The sequence below is a fragment of the Xiphophorus maculatus genome, chromosome 3, assembly GCF_002775205.1.
Source record: "Xiphophorus maculatus strain JP 163 A chromosome 3, X_maculatus-5.0-male, whole genome shotgun sequence".
Taxonomy (NCBI): Eukaryota; Metazoa; Chordata; class Actinopteri; order Cyprinodontiformes; family Poeciliidae; genus Xiphophorus; species Xiphophorus maculatus.
This window is the reverse complement of record NC_036445.1, coordinates 4,716,878-4,734,700: the sequence shown is the minus strand read 5'-3', so window position 1 is coordinate 4,734,700 and position 17,823 is coordinate 4,716,878. Positions and strand designations below refer to the sequence as shown.

At 36.0% G+C, this 17,823-nt stretch overlaps 1 protein-coding gene across 1 annotated transcript in view; it reads right to left on the bottom strand.

Annotated features, from left to right (window-relative positions):
* The window catches only part of LOC102231864 (myomesin-3-like), a 56,733-nt gene extending 44,051 nt beyond the window's left edge, over positions 1-12,682 (bottom strand). Inside the window, exons 1-3 of the mRNA XM_023329411.1 lie at positions 12,515-12,682; positions 9,328-9,456; positions 3,485-3,589 (exon numbers count right to left, since the gene is read on the bottom strand). Of these exons, the coding sequence (XP_023185179.1) occupies positions 3,485-3,589; positions 9,328-9,434 (212 nt within the window). The 5' untranslated portion in view covers positions 9,435-9,456; positions 12,515-12,682. The remainder of the gene's footprint in view (positions 1-3,484; positions 3,590-9,327; positions 9,457-12,514) is intronic.
* Between the last annotated feature and the right edge of the window lie 5,141 nt (positions 12,683-17,823).

Genomic DNA, 17,823 nt, shown 5'->3' with positions numbered 1-17,823 from the left:
TTCATAACTGGTGAAAACTTTATATCTGTGCTTACTCTATCGTTTCTTTGCTTTTGAAAGGGAATCAATTCACACGTGTATAGCTTGTTGTAGTTGTGAATATTTCCATATTATGTTGCATCCAACATCTCCTGTGTATAGTATAGTTCATCCATATGTGTGGTTTTAAACATGCTTCACACACAGTCATGGACTTTCCCTGTATTTTCTAGACATTTTAATAGTTGCCCCTAAACAGGGATATTTTTTTCATTTTTTGATTGACAGTCCCAAGAGCTTAATTATTTTAGAACCTACTTCACAAACAAATACATTGCAGCAGCAGAGACTGGGACTTCAGTATTCAGATAATCTCTTCCCTTTGCCTTGATGGCCAGTAGAATAGGAATAATGGACCCCAAATGGTTGTAATTATTCTATAAAATGCATAAACTGGATGAATGAATATGCAAGTAAATGCACATGCATATAATCATATACACATCTAGGTTCTCAAAACACAGCTTTAACTTGTGAGTTCATTTGATGATATAGTGTGTGCCAGTGTTTTTAACTATAACAGTGTTGATAACTTATTAAAAATAAATCTACCATCTAATATAGATCAAACGTGCTATTGCAGCAAGACAAAATATTTAAAACCTGAAATGGCCTGGTAAAGTTGGATTAATTGCGCACAGAAAATGAAAAGGGCTATTGGCTGATAATATAGAAGTTTGGGGAAGAGAGCACATAGAGATGTGAGGCGGTAAATTGGGTAGGACACATTCATGCTTTGGCACAACTAGAATCTCCCCTTTATTTCACCTCAGTGGTAATGCTGTCTAAGCATTCACCATACTTTCCTTGTAGAGGGACAGAAGAAACAGTGCCCCCATTCAGATATGTTCTGTTTTTACTTTTTCAAAAGGTCTTGGGGATTATCAAGATATTTTCTGGCAAATTTCAAACAAGGCTTTGTGCTACATTGTTTTGTAGTAGATGGATAGATGGATTTTGTCTGCGGTAACAAATAGTATTCCTTTGACGAGGCTTTGTGAAAACAAAAATTAAGATAATGCTACATAAAATTACAGTGAGAAAAACAAGACTCACAAAAATGCAAGAAAACTTAGGGTTTGCTCCATTTGTGGATGAAGGCTCTCATCCTTGATGACTGGAGTAACTTTGTAACCATTTCTAAATTAATTCATCTGTTCTTGAGCTTTGGATCAAGGCATGGTGTTTCTTTTTCAGTTATTTTTGAATACTTTGTGTTGTCAGGTAGGATCTATAGGTGGTTTTCCTAATATTTTTTAATTTTAGTTAATATATGAAATCAAACTTTCTTTTGCTTCTTTTCTATCCTCTCCACCCCAAATTGGCTGGGAAACGGGGAAAAATATTCCAATTTACACTGCTGACAAAGTCAAAGTCAGCAGTGTAGAGATGTCACAGATGTTTTGACATGTAATCACATTCTGGATGTTTTAGAAGACAACAAAATAGCTGCTCCTGCAGTTAAGCCTCCAAATGTGAAGAAGTTATTAAATGTCAAGACAGATACTGCTTGACCCAGACGAAACAAGGTGCCCTTACAGTAAGAGAGGGATTTTGATAAAGCAAATCAAGTCACCAGAGGCAACAATTCCCTTGCTTCTGTTCTCTGTGACCTAAACCTCTCCATTCTGGGGCTTATTTTTAGATGTGACATCCTCTTTCTGACAGCTGAACAGTAATCCTGTTCTGGCAACATGATCAGGAGACACTCGCAGAGTAAAGGATAGCTCTACACAACAAAGTGCTCCTAGATTCCTATTTACTAATACTTTAGACCACTACATGTTCTGGTAGCCAATTACATCGGTAACCAGCATGATACTACCGTTCTTCTGCTGGAAAATCTTTTAGCTTGTTTGGGTTGTAAAAACAAGTCTTTTACAAAAGTCCTTAAGTGTCATCAAACCTGGTGATGAGTCCCTGAAAGTAGAAATGTTGTCTAGTAAACCGGATGTCGAAGCTTAGATTTACAACACACTTCACAACTAGGATCACCAATTGTAAACATGTATAACTGCAGGAATTATTGAGCTTTTCTGATAATATACCAGGAGTACATAAGGCTAAACAAAAGAATAATAAAAAAAATATTGCATTAAAAATAAAATTAAATAAAAATAAAAAATGTCCAGAGGTGGACAAAAAACTCTGATATAAGCATTTTGATACAACATAAGATTTAAGATATTCTTCCTGAATGTTTGTGCCTAAAATTGCTTTATTTTGCTCTCTTTTTGATTGATTATCCAGAATATCATTAATATTATGTTAACTATCAGAAAGACCAGCTGATAAACCTCTGTACCATTTTGCAGATGCTTCCTTCTCCTCTTCCTCTGTATGAAATGGAGACATACTGTAGCTTCTGCTGTATGACACAGTTGAGTGATTATGGCTCATTACTGGTGTGACATTCTTTAGAACAGCAACTGAAGGGCGCCAGCTGGCCTTTATAGACATGAATGAATGAGATGAGGAAGAAGCCTTGATTTCCATTGTCAGATGAGACTTTAAAAGCTTTTACTCTGAACTGACTTGCAGGGCAAAGTGTGCGTAGAACTTGACCCTCTTCTTTTTTCTTTAAAGTGTGAAGATGAATTATACGAAAGTGAGATCTGATTGATGGGAAGAGCATTAGAGGATGCATACATCATATAGGGAGGAAATCCTCAAAAGAAGGGGATGTGGACTCAGTCCTTAATTCAGTATGAGTATTTTTTATTTTTTTGCCATTTTATAAACGAAATAATTCCGACCCCATGAGAAATTGAAAAAAAAAAAAAAGCCTTAGTCATGAGAATCAGGACATACTGCCTAATGTTCCCCTATCTGGCCTATGGTTCACGGGGTCACTGTACTTGACTGGTCAACTCGCTCACCTCACTAAAATCACACAGTAATCTACGGAGTGTTGTAAAAAAGGAATATTAGAATCAATAAAGCCAACAAAGCAAATCTACTGGACCAAATCTTAAGCACGGTGGGTTTGCTGACCTCCTCAGCAGAGGCAGATTTCCTTGAAAACTGGATGTTAGGTTTTCAGTAAGCCATAATAATCAATATTAATAGAGTCACAAAATACTAATCTGTTTAAATTTTTGAACTAAATTACTAAAATTATATTTTTGATTACACTCTAATTTATTGATATGTTCCTGTGGCTATTATTACACTATACAAAAGTATCACAGATGTTATTATGCAATTGCTGTTGTGCTCTCAAACAACATGAGAGCATATTGTCTCCCTTATAGGGCATGACAAAAAGATTTGTTACAATTGAGCACCTGAAGGGACTTGCAGCCCTCTGTGTTGTAAAAGTAATTGAGAAAAGCGGCACTAGATGCAGACAGCAGTGTTTGCTTTTATATCTATGATGTCACTCTAGGCTGAATTGTCAACAAAACATACCGCATATACAAACATGGCTGAAGTCCTGTCTTACCAAGTCCTGTGGCGGGGTAAATTGCTCATGTTCAGGATCTCTTTAACAGACATCAGATCAGCAGGAATGATGGGTTGAACATTAGAGTAGGAGGCATCCTCATTACTAAGGAATCCGAAACATGTGGGAGAAGAAAAAAATATTGTATTAACACTTATTTTACATATTATTTAAACACAAACGATGGTCTTATGTCATTTACTCTTCTAATTGTAAAATTGAGCCTTCAAAACAAAGTTAATTTTTATTGTTCTCGTGTACCACTAGTAAGCAGCACCGACTGCATAATAGTCTGAACTTTAAATTAAATCATGCTTCTACATAAGTTCTGCTTAATACTAACAAATGGAATGTACATGAGGCTTTAGGTTAGTAAGGACTAGTTTTAAATGGTCGATCTTCAATAAAGAGGCTGATTTTATCCAATATGTTGTCTTCTCACAGTTCTTAGTAAGGTGAATGGTGACACAAGTTGAACAAAAGAAGCAGTCTGGAGTTTTACACCCATGAAAAATAAAACCCCATATTGTTCTGCTACTGTTCAGGGATAATCCCTAAATGTGGATTAGTTTGTAATGTTTTATCTTTTGTTAGTTTTAAGTACTCTAGAAGTACTACATTGCAATTTGGTGATTCAAGTTCAGCAGAATTTTATTTAAAGGTATTATTAAAAAAACATATTTACAGCACTGTCTTGAGGAAGTATCACAGCTTACAGAAACAGAGTATTTTCTTTCACTAACAGAAATTCCCAAAGAGGTTTCTGCAGAACATTGGCATAGCATCAATGGATCAGCTATCTATTGTCTCTTTTGTTCTGTTTTTAGGCATTTATTTTGTTCTTATTTCCCATGAACTCAGAGATTTAGATATTGCGCCTTGCTGTATTTAGTCTTTTAGAGCCTGTACCATTTTATTTTCTAGCTGATCAGTTCTCGAAGAGACTTTTAGAGCACAATCTTGTCTGGATAATTTAGTTCTTAGCGATACGTTTTGTCTAGTACTGGTGTTATTGCAAAATTTTATTCTGCAGTGAACTTTGAACTAAAATCTTCACTCACTGGTTCCTTTTATTAGATACACCTGTTTAAATTTTTTTGTTTGCACAAATAGTGAATCATCTAATCATATTGCAGCAACTTAACACATTTAGGGATCTAGTTGGGGTGAAGAAACCTTGACATAAAAATCAAGGATCAGAGTAAGGAAGGAATCGAATTTTTGAGACTTGTTGTAGGCATTGCTGTAGTTGCCAAATGGGCAGGTCTGATCTACTGGAATGTTAATGTACTTGAGTTTAATAATCATCCAAGGCATGCTGATAACCATCTCTGAACTCTGTAGATATCTTGAACCTTGAAGCAGAAGAGCTACAACAGCAGAAAACCACAGAGGGTGCCACAGTTTGAAAGTTGCCTGGTTTGAATAGTTTCCATTTTAGCTGCAATGTTCAGCTGGTGGTCAGAATTACAAAAAAAATAAAATAAAAAATAACATGAAGGTATGGACTCATTCAGGCTTGTTTCAATAGTTCAGCCTGGTGGGGTAATTATGTGAGGGACATTTCCTGGCACACCTAGCGCCACAGCCTTGCAGAGTATTTTTCTGAGCCTGACTTTTAGGTCATAATGGGTACTCGTCTGCTGATCTCTACTTTCAGCTAAGTAATGTACCATATCATAAAGTTTAAATAATCTCAAATTGGTTTCTTTAATGGGTTCACTGTACTCAAATCCCCTCCTTATCTGTGCAGCTGAAAAATCTGCAGCAGCAGTGTAGTGGTATTGGTGAACATGAACCAGATTTCATGAGGTCTGTTTTTGATGCTAGACTGAAAGCGTTTCTCAAAGCATATGGACATTCAACTTGGCACCAACAGGATATACCTTATAAGGTAACCAGTGAGTGTTTATTTTACAGGGTCAACTCAATTGGTGCATTACATACGTTTTCTGGAAAAAAAACAAACAAACAAGCAAATAACAATAGTAACTCGAGTTCTGCTGCAGACAATGTGACCCATTTTTACTCGAGTGTGAAAAATGTCATGACCAGAATCAGCTGCTTCAGCTCTGTGAGTGTTCCTCTTTCCCTCACTGCTGTACAAACACACATGCTATTGTCTTCAGGGAGCTTATGCAATCAGGAAGAACAGTGGTTATGGTTGTGAGGTCACGCATACCAACCATGTAGGTTACAAGCAGAAGACTTTTGGGTCTATTTAACACTTTAACTATGGTACAGTGGTGATGTTTTTGTGGCATTTTAGCATACATTCATTGGGAATGTTTAGCTCTTGTAGTGCACTGCTGTCAACTCTTAATTATGGTTGTATGTGTGCTTCAGTTGATAAGTCAGAACATAAACTCAACATAGTAAAAAAAATAATACAAGGCACTAGACATGTACAGGGAAGGTATTTTTAATGAAAACACAACCAGTTATCTCCTTCAATAGAATGTCTCTTTAGGGATCCAGAGCATGTCCAGTCATGCAGATACACACTTGATATTCTTGTATAAACTCTTGTGACTGTACAAATGGCTTGTGAGAGGCAACAAGTGTTCACCACAATAAACCGAGCTGACCTTTTCTTTGGGCATTTACAAGAGAAGAGCTTTTATTGGCAACATAGTCTCTAGTGGCAATGAGGTTTAAAGACATGTAGTGGAGGAGCTACTTTTTAATTCACTCCTCTCTTTGGCAGGTGACTGTTGCTTTTTTACAACTGAATAATTAAATCTACAGTGAGAGGGCATTTGAAGTTTCTGCTTTTTTTGTTGTCTCACAGCTATATTTAAAATATTTGCTCAACATTGAAACGAAGTACTGTAAACTCCACCTGTATTGAAATAAAAAAACAGAGTTTATCTGTCAGATATGTTTATTCAGGTGTGAATGACACAAACCCCAACTACCGTTGCTGCTAAGGTCTAGCCTCAGGCATTACTTTCCACAAGCCATCTTATAAATTGCAATGCAAATTTACATGACTTCTCTTTTCCTTTTGTTTGCCAGCTCAGAAATTTCCCCATTTCACAGTACTCTGAGAACAACTTCTGCTTTCCTGTTCTACGGGTGGAATCGCTAGAGTACAGTCACAGTTAGATACACAAAGAGACAAACCCACAGGGCACAACATATAGACACACAGGTGCATCCAGTAAGGCCAGTGTGTGACTTGTACTGTGTGCAGAAAACTGGGGGATGTGAAGTCATGTGTTAATAAACATGAAGAGCGTTCCTCAAAACACTTAACAGGAGGAAATAAAAAGAGGAAACTTGGCTGGTACAGGACAATCTGCTCTCATTGTTGTGTGCATCTCAAAAAGTCTTACAGAACAATCTAACCATTGCACACAATGGGGGTGGGAGGGAGTAACATGTTTGAAAACATAGTTTGGACATATTTTTTCTTTTTAATATTTATCAATACTACAAACCACCTGCTCTCTCTCATAATTATTTTATACACAAAGAGACATATCCTCTAAGTTCAAGTTAAACTAAGCTTGATGGTATAATTGCACATTTTCAACCTCTCTAAACAGGAAAGTGGATCCAGTGCTCTTTTTATTCCGCAGTGGGGATTGCAGGTCCACGGGTTAGCCTAATTTAATAACTTGCCGGAGTAGAGGTTGTGAAAATCAAGCAAATTTGACTTGAGTGTCGTATGGCAGTGGGAAAGTGATTTTGGTTAAATCTCAATAGGATTCTTTTGGCTCATGTTTGATTTGTTGTATGAATTTCTTTCTTTTTAACAGAATGTGTAGCTATGTAGGTTTACTGTGCAGTATTTGAGTCAGTGTGAAGATGATGAGTATCATCTCACAGGTTTATATAGGGTGTGTTGCTGAGATGTACAGTACAGACCAAAAGTTTGGACACACCTTTCTAATTCAATGGGTTTTCTTTATTTTCATGACTATTTATAAGGCAAGAAATCTGCTGCCCGGAGACGGGCCTGTGGTCCCGGAGGAGTTACGGAGGAGATGACGGGGCTGAGGGTCTGGAGTTAAACGGAGGTAGAAGAGGAGACGGCGCAGGCCAGCAGTACCGGCAATTATTGTGGGGAACGTGAGGTCTTTGGGAAATAGGACAGACGAACTCACGGCGCTGGTTAGGACCCAGAAGGAGTACTGGGAGTGCAGTATCTTCTGCTTCACGGAAACCTGGCTGCACTCGCTTATTCTGGAATACAGCGTGGAGGTCCCTGGATTTTCCTTGGTGCGGGGGACAGGGACTTTTCCAGGAGTCAGAAGAAGAGGGGCGGCGGGATTGCACTTTATGTGAGTGAGAGGTAGTGTAATCCCGGTCATGTTAACGTGAAGGAACAGATTTGTAGCCCGGACATTGAACTTCTGGCTGTGGGAATGTGGCCGTGTTATTTACCGAAGGAGTTTACGTCCGCCATTTTGATCGCTGTTTACATTCCCCCATCAGCTGATGCAGCGGTGGCCTGTGACGTCATCAGCTCTACCACAGCCAAACTCCAGACTCAACACCCGGACGTTATTGTGTCTTGTCTCTTGTCTTGTCTTGTCTCTATGCTGTAACTGCGAAGTAATTTCCCTGCTGGGATGAATAAAGTACTTCTATTCTATTCTAAATCCCACTTATTAACCTGACAGGGCACACCTATGAAGTGAAAACCATTTCAGGTGACTACCTCTTGAAGCTCATCAAGAAAATGCAGAGTGTGTGCAAAGCAGTAATCACAGCAAAAGGTTGCTACTTTGAAGAAACTAGAATATAAGGGGTATTTTCAGTTGTTTTACACTTTTTTGTTTAGTGCATATTTCCACATGTGTTATTCATAGTTTTGATGCCTTCAGTGTGAATCTACAATGTCAATAGTCATGAAAATAAAGGAAACTGAATTGAATTAAAAGGTGTGTCCAAACTTTTGGTCTGTACTGTATGTGGAGGTGGAGAGATCTGTGATGAGAAAAGCAAAGTATCATAAATTCATGTAGTGAGAAATGCATTTTGAACTCTTACATGCATATTGTGACACTGAGGGAAGATTTGTTTTTTTACTTATCAGATGAATTGAAAAGGACACATAACAAGGATATTTTTGTGAAAATACTATGCAGTGTTCCTGTCATGGTGCTTTGTTTTTTGCTTCTCTTACAGTTATACACTAATGGTAATAACTGGAAACCTTGCTAATATTGCATTTTTAGCAATTGTTTCAGAACAGCGCCAGTCCCACAATTACCTGTTAGTTGCAGATATTTAAAATGTTTACTTCTGTGGGACTTTACAGATTTTTGACTTTGTCAGAAATTTAAAAAAGTTTTACATTGACTACATTTAAACTGAGAAACATAGTTTACTTGCGCAGTTTAAGATCAAGTGGAGCTATCTGAGCTATCAAACTTGCCAAAAAGGAATCTAAGCTAATGTCCCACAGATTCACCATTTTAATTGAAAAGATTGAGCAAGCAATAAAAGGTATTTACAGTATCTGTAATGGGAATGTTGAAGTGAGCTGAAGTAAATCTAATTGCACCCTCCTGTACCTAACTCAATAAAACAGTGTGCCCCAAATTGCAGCAGTTTCATTACTGGAGATTTTATTAATAGTCTCTGGGTCGCAAATAAGGTAGATGGCACAGAGGAATGCTATTTCTAGCTGAAATATGAATACATTTAGGATAACTACATATTTGGCTTAGCTTTCTGTTGCAACATTGTAGTAAATAGTGCTTAAATTTCACGACTTCACCAATTTAATTCTTAAACTGCATTCATCCTTATAGGAAAATCAGAAATCTTAGCAATATCTCTGAGCCCCTGTTTTCTTTTTCCAACAAATCTCAATAAACGCTTTATACCTGGAAGTGAAGGTCCGCTTCTTTATCTGGGTGGAAAGCTGCATGCCATGAGACATCTGGGACAACTGCTCTTCTTGCTCTCGCTGCATCACCATCTTGGTTTCCATGGTAAAATACCCCAAAAGGCACCTGTGAGTGTGTGGGAAAAGAGAAGCAGGAAGGGGGAGCCAGGTGGGATACATAGTTGATGAGAATCTCACACCAAATGCACATTAGTCCTAGCTGGGTAATTTACTGGATTCGGAATAAGTTAGACGTATACAGCTTTAGCAATAAATTTATGTATACATTATTAAAATGTTGAGCAAAAATATTTAATCAAACTTGATAAACCTTTTAAAAGGTTGATGCAATTTCCTGAGGTATTAATGAAATGCATTCAATATGTGATAGCTCTACTTTCCCCTACTCTGTATTTACCACATGATTCTTTCTTTACATACCATATTCCAAGAGTGGTAATTGAGTATTAGATGCCACTGTTCTCTCGTGTTTCATAAAATGTGTATTTGGAGATGGTATTTGGTGGAAAAAACATACACAAAACAAATTGAATAGAAACTACAGGATGCAGCAACACCAACCTAACAATTCAAAATATAAATAGGAAAACTGATGTTAAACTAGCTCACTACAAGGTAACTTATTTCTCTCTTGCATCTTTATTCTATAATACTTAGTAATTTTTTGATCTGGCAAAATGAGTAGTTTATCTTTGAAGTGCAATTTTGCAACATATTAGTCCAGGATGTGCAACGACTGCACTGAAAATGGAAATATGGAAGAAATCTGATAAAATAGGGAAATTGATCAAATTTAGGAAACAATAATAGTGAGAACAACTTGTGTTTCCATAATGAGCTAATAAAGCGTTTTGTGAGAAAGAGGGAATTAGATTTTTCAATGTCTGCAAACACTGAAATGCACAAAGTGCTGTAAAAATATTTTGCAACTTAACAAATAAATAGGCAAAAGTATCTTACCAGTAGTATTTACATTTTTCAAATTTAAAGCACAGGGAATGGAATATTATTTCAGGCTGGAGTTGTACTAAAGTTGGGCTTAATGTCCCCTAAAACATTAAAGCCATCGAGTAGGAAAACAGAATTTGATTGTAATTAAATATTTTAAATCTAAATTGATATCTATCACCTGTTTAGATCTGCAATTTAACAGATAAAAAACACAACAAAAGAATTACAGCAACAATGACCATAATAATGACTGCAACAACAAAAGTAACAAAGGGTTCTTGGTCAAATTGCCTCTTTCTCAGTTTGTACCTAGGTACTACTTTTTGTCCTTTTCTGTTTCTGTTTTGTCCCCATGATTTAATGTCTAAGAAGGTTTCTTTTTCAATTTTCACAACCTATATAAAATGTCTTCAATCTCATAATTTTACTTGAATTGCATAACTGTGTGTTACAACTTTTTGTATTTCCTTTGGTTCTAAAACTGAGTTTAGCCAGTTGGCCCCTAAGAAATATGACAGATGATGTCCTTGATCTTTCTAAAATAATCGGATTTCTTCCTGGTGGATATTATTCCCAAAGTTAATTAACCTATCTGAAACGTCCTCCATAAGGGTACAGTTTGGTGCAGAAAATTGTCCAGAAGATAATGGCTCCACTTTGCATCCAAAGAATATGGGTATAAAATCAAAAAACTGTGAAGGGGGTGAAATGATAATCACCTCTAACAAAAGCATTTACACTCCTTTTGTAAAAATATCATCAATTCTCTTAACAAGCATAAGAAATACAAAACATAGCAACGTTATTCTCAATTTAAAACATGAATACAATTTAAAGCATTTTCAGATATGCTATGTTTGGCATTGCCATTTGCTACTTTAAGAAACATATCAATGAATTTTGTATCCCTGTTTATATTGCAGAATTAAAGGTAAATTAATACATTTTACCACCCGGTATTAAAAATCTCATGGTATATTTTTGTGTAAAAGGAGATTCCCATTTGTTGTGAAATAATTCAAATGCTTCTTGAACAAAATACCAAGGATTGGGTATGGGCGTGGGTGAATCCAAATAGGTATCATTGGGAAGTGAGATTCAGCCTAACTGGGCCATCAGTTATGCCTGCTTCTTTCCTTTTTCATGTTGAATATGTCAACTATTTAGTGAATCGATTAAGTGTTACACAAGCAAAATGGAAAATAGCTAAATAAATTAGGGTAAAAATATCTTGATTTTGGTTAACGATTTGGTGTCTTGAAAAGGTGTGTTACAGTCCCATGTTAAATGAATCACTCTTCTGCAGGCTGCTGAGTCCCTAATAATCCATCAGTTGAGGTTTGGCATGCTACTGCCCACGCCCTGCCTGTCATTAATCATGGTGCTGCTCTGGGGAAGTGAACGCAGAATGCGCCCAACAAACAGAATCGGGTTGCGCTTGAGTGATAGCTTCATTCTACCACTCCCAACAGAGAGCACCTGTGTTTGCAGCATAATGTGTTATTTCTTCTCATCTTCTTCAATTACACAGTGGAAAACAGTGCAGAGTTAGATAACAGGCTAATACACTGGTGGGTCAGTTTAATCCCTTGTGGGTTTTTTGTTTTGTTTTTTTATCTATGTTCATGACTCTGATGTACAAAAGCAGAGGTTTGTTTGAGCACTAATAATGGCAGACCAAACTAAGTGTCCCATTAAAATGTATCAATCTCTATTGGTAGGCATGGATACTGGTATGGAGGGAAAAGGCAAGCACAAAGTCTCTTAACTGAAGTGCTCCCAAAACTCATATTTATCACTGTAAAGGCGGAAGAAAAGTGCATTCGGATGATTTTGCTCGGTCTGTTTGGTTTGCCAAGGAAAGCTATGTCTGAACAAAATGAGAACTTACTTGATGTCATCCCTAGAGAGTAATTAAAAGCTACATCCACTGAGGCCAAGAAAAGATTAGACCATTAAGAAGTTCAACAAGCTGGATAAGCTAGAAAATACACTCAAGAGGAACAAGAGAAAAGAAACCTCCTTGGCAATGCAAGACCGTCTAATTAATAGCACTTTGCAGATGTGTTGGGGGGAATGCAATTCACACAGTCCTAATATGTTTTGATGCATGGTAATGCATGAATTTGGTCTTCATTGACATCAGATAAACCCTTCTTGAATACTGTTTGTAGTATGTCTAGAAAATGTGAAAGGAATCAGACCCTACTTACCCTTTCTTCAAAAGGAAAAGAGATTAGGTCTTCTGGCTGTCAATGAATAGTAGGACAAATATATCCCACTTCCTTTTCCAGCTGCCTGCTTGTCTCTCACCGTAAAGATGTTCTGCCTTGGAATCTCCCTTCTCTGTATTACCAGTCACGGTCTACGTCCACCTCTCTGTCTCCTTTGTCTTTTGCTGAAGCGATGAGGTTGACCCTGAACACAAAGTGTCCTCCAGTGCCAAGTATGTGGACCACACAATGCTCTTTCATTCTTAAGTTGGTAAATATAGACTGATGACATTCTCTCCTACCCATAAATACCCCCAACCTAGGCTGCACTTGTCCTAAATGTACACACACAGTCACCACTACGACCATAATCAGTGATCATCACTATCAGCCCTATCGATTTAGAGCTATTTCTTTGGACAAGCAGCTAAGACAGAAGCAGCAATGAGACAACTCTTCTCTGTACAATACAATAAGATTAGCTGAAGAGAAGAATTGGAGTGGCCTTTTGTTCAACTGCCACAGAAAGAACAAGATATTTTCAACCTTCTTAGCACTATCCCACCGGGATGCAAATGTACAAAAAAAAAAAGATTTCAGAGCAGGACTGATCTTTGATATGAAAAAAATAGAAAACAGAAAAGGAAGGTGTTATAAAAAGGAAAACAATTGAGAACTGGAAAAGTCAATCATGTTTTATTAAAAAATAAGATCTTATGGAATGTAGGTAGGTTGTAATAATTTTGTGAAACCAAGAACTCTCCACTTCTTGTTGGGTCCAGAATATCTCCACTTTTGAAATGTTGTCAAACAGTGGCATGCAAACTATTTTAAAATTATTATAAGGCAGTGTATTTCGGTCCTAACCTTTTTTTATTGACACATAAGCTTTAATATGCTGCTAGAACTTCATGATATAGCAAAAATAGTTATCATAACATGTGTTTACAATAGTCCAGTAACAAAGAACTGCTACTATCATATTTGTTTGATATTAAATTTCAGATGTCAAGCATTATTACTCTATTATTATTATATACTATTATTATTAGTCAAAAATATATTAAGCCAGTTAGATTGACTCCTAGATGTCCTAAACACCCACAGCTGATGCATAATTAGAGATACTAAAGCTCAAGGAGAGTGATGAGGGCATTGTTTATGATTGATGATCAATAAAGAAAATAGGCCAAATATGGCTTAAATCTAATCAAGCAAAAGAGGCTAGAGATGTGTTTATCATACTGAAGAATAAATTATGATATATAGTAATTGTTTTCAATTCTATTACCCTTAAAATATTTATACATTTTTTTTAACCCCACTTTTTTCACATTTGAATCTCTAAGATTGCATTTGAGTTTGTGGCTTGTTGTTGATAGTTTCACATGTCCGCAAATAACTTAAGAAAATCTGTTTAACATGTGCCATATTTGCAAGATTCTTTTTCTTAACATGCATGACATGGACATTGCTGATTTGACTCACAATAACCAAACATACACCAAAGCTCCAACTAGAGGGAATCATTCAAGGACATGGAATATATTTGTAAGCTTTTAGTGGGCACACCTGCCTTTGGAATATCAACACACAATACAAGCTCGGGTTGCTGTGCCCTTTATTTTCATCATTCGTCAGCATGAGTGTTCAACTAAGAATAACTGAGACAAGACAGCTGAGACATGCCTTTGTAATTTATTCCTTTTTTGTATGACTTCTCAGATTCTGGCTTCACCTGGAATAATTTGCCCCAGATTTTTTTTATGCTATAGCTAGAGAAAACCAGTATTGATGAGTATTATATCTATATCCATAGTCTAATTGAGGACTCGTGATACTGTCGGACCTTCCAAATAATTTATGTAAATGTTGTAGGAAGAGTCAGTGAATTACCACAAAAGCGATCAAACTGCAGATACTAAGAGTGATGAATCCTTTATTCAGCTATAAATCCAGATTAGAATTTAAATTACCAAAATGTCCCTAATAAACAGACTAACAAACTCTGTGGCAGTAGGGAGAGAAATTAGAAAATGCATGTGGTTATCTCCAGGCAGACACCATTTATGTGTTCTATTTTTGGTTGGTTATTTTTCATTTTATCTTCCTCCTGGTTTCACTAGAGAAGTCAAAGGTCAACTAAAATAAGTATATATATATATATAATACTCAACTAAATACAAATTCCTACAGTGTCAACTTTCTTTTCTGAGAGACTAAATTTTAGATTTTCATTATCTGTAAACCATAATCAAAATTACAAGAAACAAAATCTTGGAATAAGTCAGTCTGTATGTGATGATTCTAGATGATATTAATTTCACTTTCTGAGATAACTAGCAAGAAATATTGCTCTTTTATGCAATATAATTTTTTTTGAGCCATACTAGTATGTATTTGTAGTTGAGGACAAATTCAGAGGTTTACAGAAAAAGCTGCATTTACATTTATCAGTTGTTTTGTGTCAAGTAAATGTAATTTTATTAAATAGTTATGAAAAGCATTGAGAAATGTATTTTCTTAAAATTATAGATAATTACTGTAGTGGAGTGAGGTTCACACGTGAACAGCTGATGGTTTTATTAGGGACCAAAAATGGAACAGTCTTCACTAAGAGTCTGGAAAAATTGTTCAATAAAATGAAATGAAATTTTTATTTTTTTAAATTTATTTTAATTTTTCTGGCAATAAATGAGATGTTTCCTGGTCATAAAGTACTTATTATGTCTCATGCCAGTGAGCACATTTCCGTGTGCTCACTGGCATGAGACATTTCCTGGTTATAAAATTCTTAGATGTGTGCTCCCTGGCATTTAAATGTTTTCCCCCTATTATTTGTCACTGTTTACAGTTCATGCCTTTGAGAAAGTGGCACAGACATCATGCAACTCATAGTTTAATAGACAACTCAACATAGGAACAGATACAACTCTACTCTGTGTCCAGATTGGATTGATTGTTTTCCTATAGGAGAACTGGCCTGGTTCAAACAAAATATAATTTTTTTCCATCCTTTCACTAGCAATCAAGCGCAGAATACCTCTAATGGACATAGAAGTTTTAGGGTAGATCAGTCATTTCTTGGCCAGCTTTGACAGCTGTTTCCATGGCTTTTTTTCTAATAAAGGCCCATTAAGACATCATTAGAATGCAAGAGAGGAATGGATGAGTAGCAAAGTGATTGCATTCAATTACATGCAGACTTCAATTTATGAAATAATTTGGTTTGGGAGAAAGGTCAGCCTCGTCTTCTGAACAGGACGACGATCTGAAGGTTGTGATTCATTCGTGTCACCGTGCAAAATCCTCTAAACCTGACATCACTGGGAAAATCAAAAGAAGATCTGATCTTCTCTGATTTAATAAGTGGTATCTCATCAATATTAATATTCATATATTGAGGCCTAGTATAACTGACTCGAACATCTACAAATATGTGGAAGCTTGACTTGTCATCGGGTTTATTAGATTGTAATTGGCATGGGTTAAATAGAAGGGATTTTTAGACATGCACTTTGTGTTTTGGTTGAGGAAAAACAATATTTAACTTTTCATTTACTGTTGTTGGCAATCATCTATATTGCCATCAGCTTGTGCCATCCTCTACCGGGAGTACTAAAACGTTTATGGTAAACAGATTGAACAGATTTAAAATCCTATTAAATGACACCAGTCCAGATTTGACCTTAGACTACTGCTGTATGCTGAAGGTAATGTTGAAAACTTCTTGCAAAAAAGGAGCTGTATAGTAAATATTAGCAAACCTTGAAGGTGAGAGTGCACCAAATGTTGTATCATGCTTCAGCTTCTTTTCAGTGATGAGGAAGGAGTGCCACATTGTTTGGTTCACCAAAATAAAGTCTGATGATCACACTTTGAGAATTTTATGCTTTACTGCAATCTGAAACTCTGGTCAGACCTTTTATTTTTTGATAAGCTGATATTGGTGCATCCATTTTAGAGTTAGTGTGGTTTGGCTCATTTTCAATAAATATTAATTCATATAATTATTAGTTATTGTTTCTATAAACAAACTCTGAAAACTTTTTATCTTTTCCCATCTTTGATTTCCTCACAATCACAATAATGACATAAATATCGTTGCTCTTATACAAGAAGGTCTGCCTCGACCCCTCCTGTTAAAACGTTTTGCTGCTTGTGGGTTTGGCTGTCATCATGTAATATGTTGTGGCAAAACTGGGATTGCAATATATGTTTATTAAAATGAAAGAAGTTTGAACTTTAGTTTTAGATTGTTTGCATCATGTAGCCCATAGTCCCACTTCAACAAATTGAGTCATTTTTATCTATAATACGATGTGACCAGTTGTAAAATATATGGAATTAAAGTATAAATGTTTTGAAGAAACTGTCCAACCTTCAAAGCACTTAAAGGCTTTGTGAATGAGTTCTGTGCATTTTGAGAAGATTTTACTGAATATTAATATTGTTCTACACTAACACTTATACTATTATGTTTTTTCCTGATATGTGACTCCTTATCTATGTTCATGTTCATTTTGTTGAAAAGTATAATGGTGAAGCTGTTTTTTTCTTTTCTTTTTTAGCTTTGATCTTGTTTCATAATGTTTTGGTCTGTAGTTCAGACTAATTTAGGACAAATCCAATTATTTTGGGTTAGAATGAATTTGCATTATTGTTTTTTTTGTGAAGTATAATGTTTCTTTTTCTTCATTAAAACACCAAGGAGTGTTAAAGAATAAAGAATGTTGTCAAGAGATGAGCATATATTTGTAGAAAAGCACAGCAGATGTGAATTTCTGAAGTTACCAGATTGCTATACATTTTTTATTGCTATAATTTTCAGACGTTTATTGTATTGCTCTTTAGATTAAATGCTGGCAGAAAATAATCTTGACTGCTATAAGTAAAATAAATAAATTAATTAATAATAACACATCCAAAAGATGCTTTTGGTGTTTGAACTTTATAATTGTGAAGAATTTTATGTTCAAAGATGAACCAAATAATTTACATTTCTTCATCTTCCTAAAGCTGCTACTTTTTAAAATAATTTCCTTTCTAGAAATGTCAAACCTGGTTTCTCTAATCCATGTCCTGCTTGTGAAAGAAATGGTTGAAGTGGCCAGACTCAAAATCCATCAACAAATTCATTGATCTGGGCCAGACACAAACCCACAGCAGTGATTGAAATTCTGTTTGGGTGAGAAAAACTGGGTTCATTCAAACAACCATCCCCCTTCCAAAGTTTCATCATGACTCTGGCACTCAAGAGAGTTTGCTCTGAAATGTGCTCCTCAATATCACCCTGACTTGGAGATGTG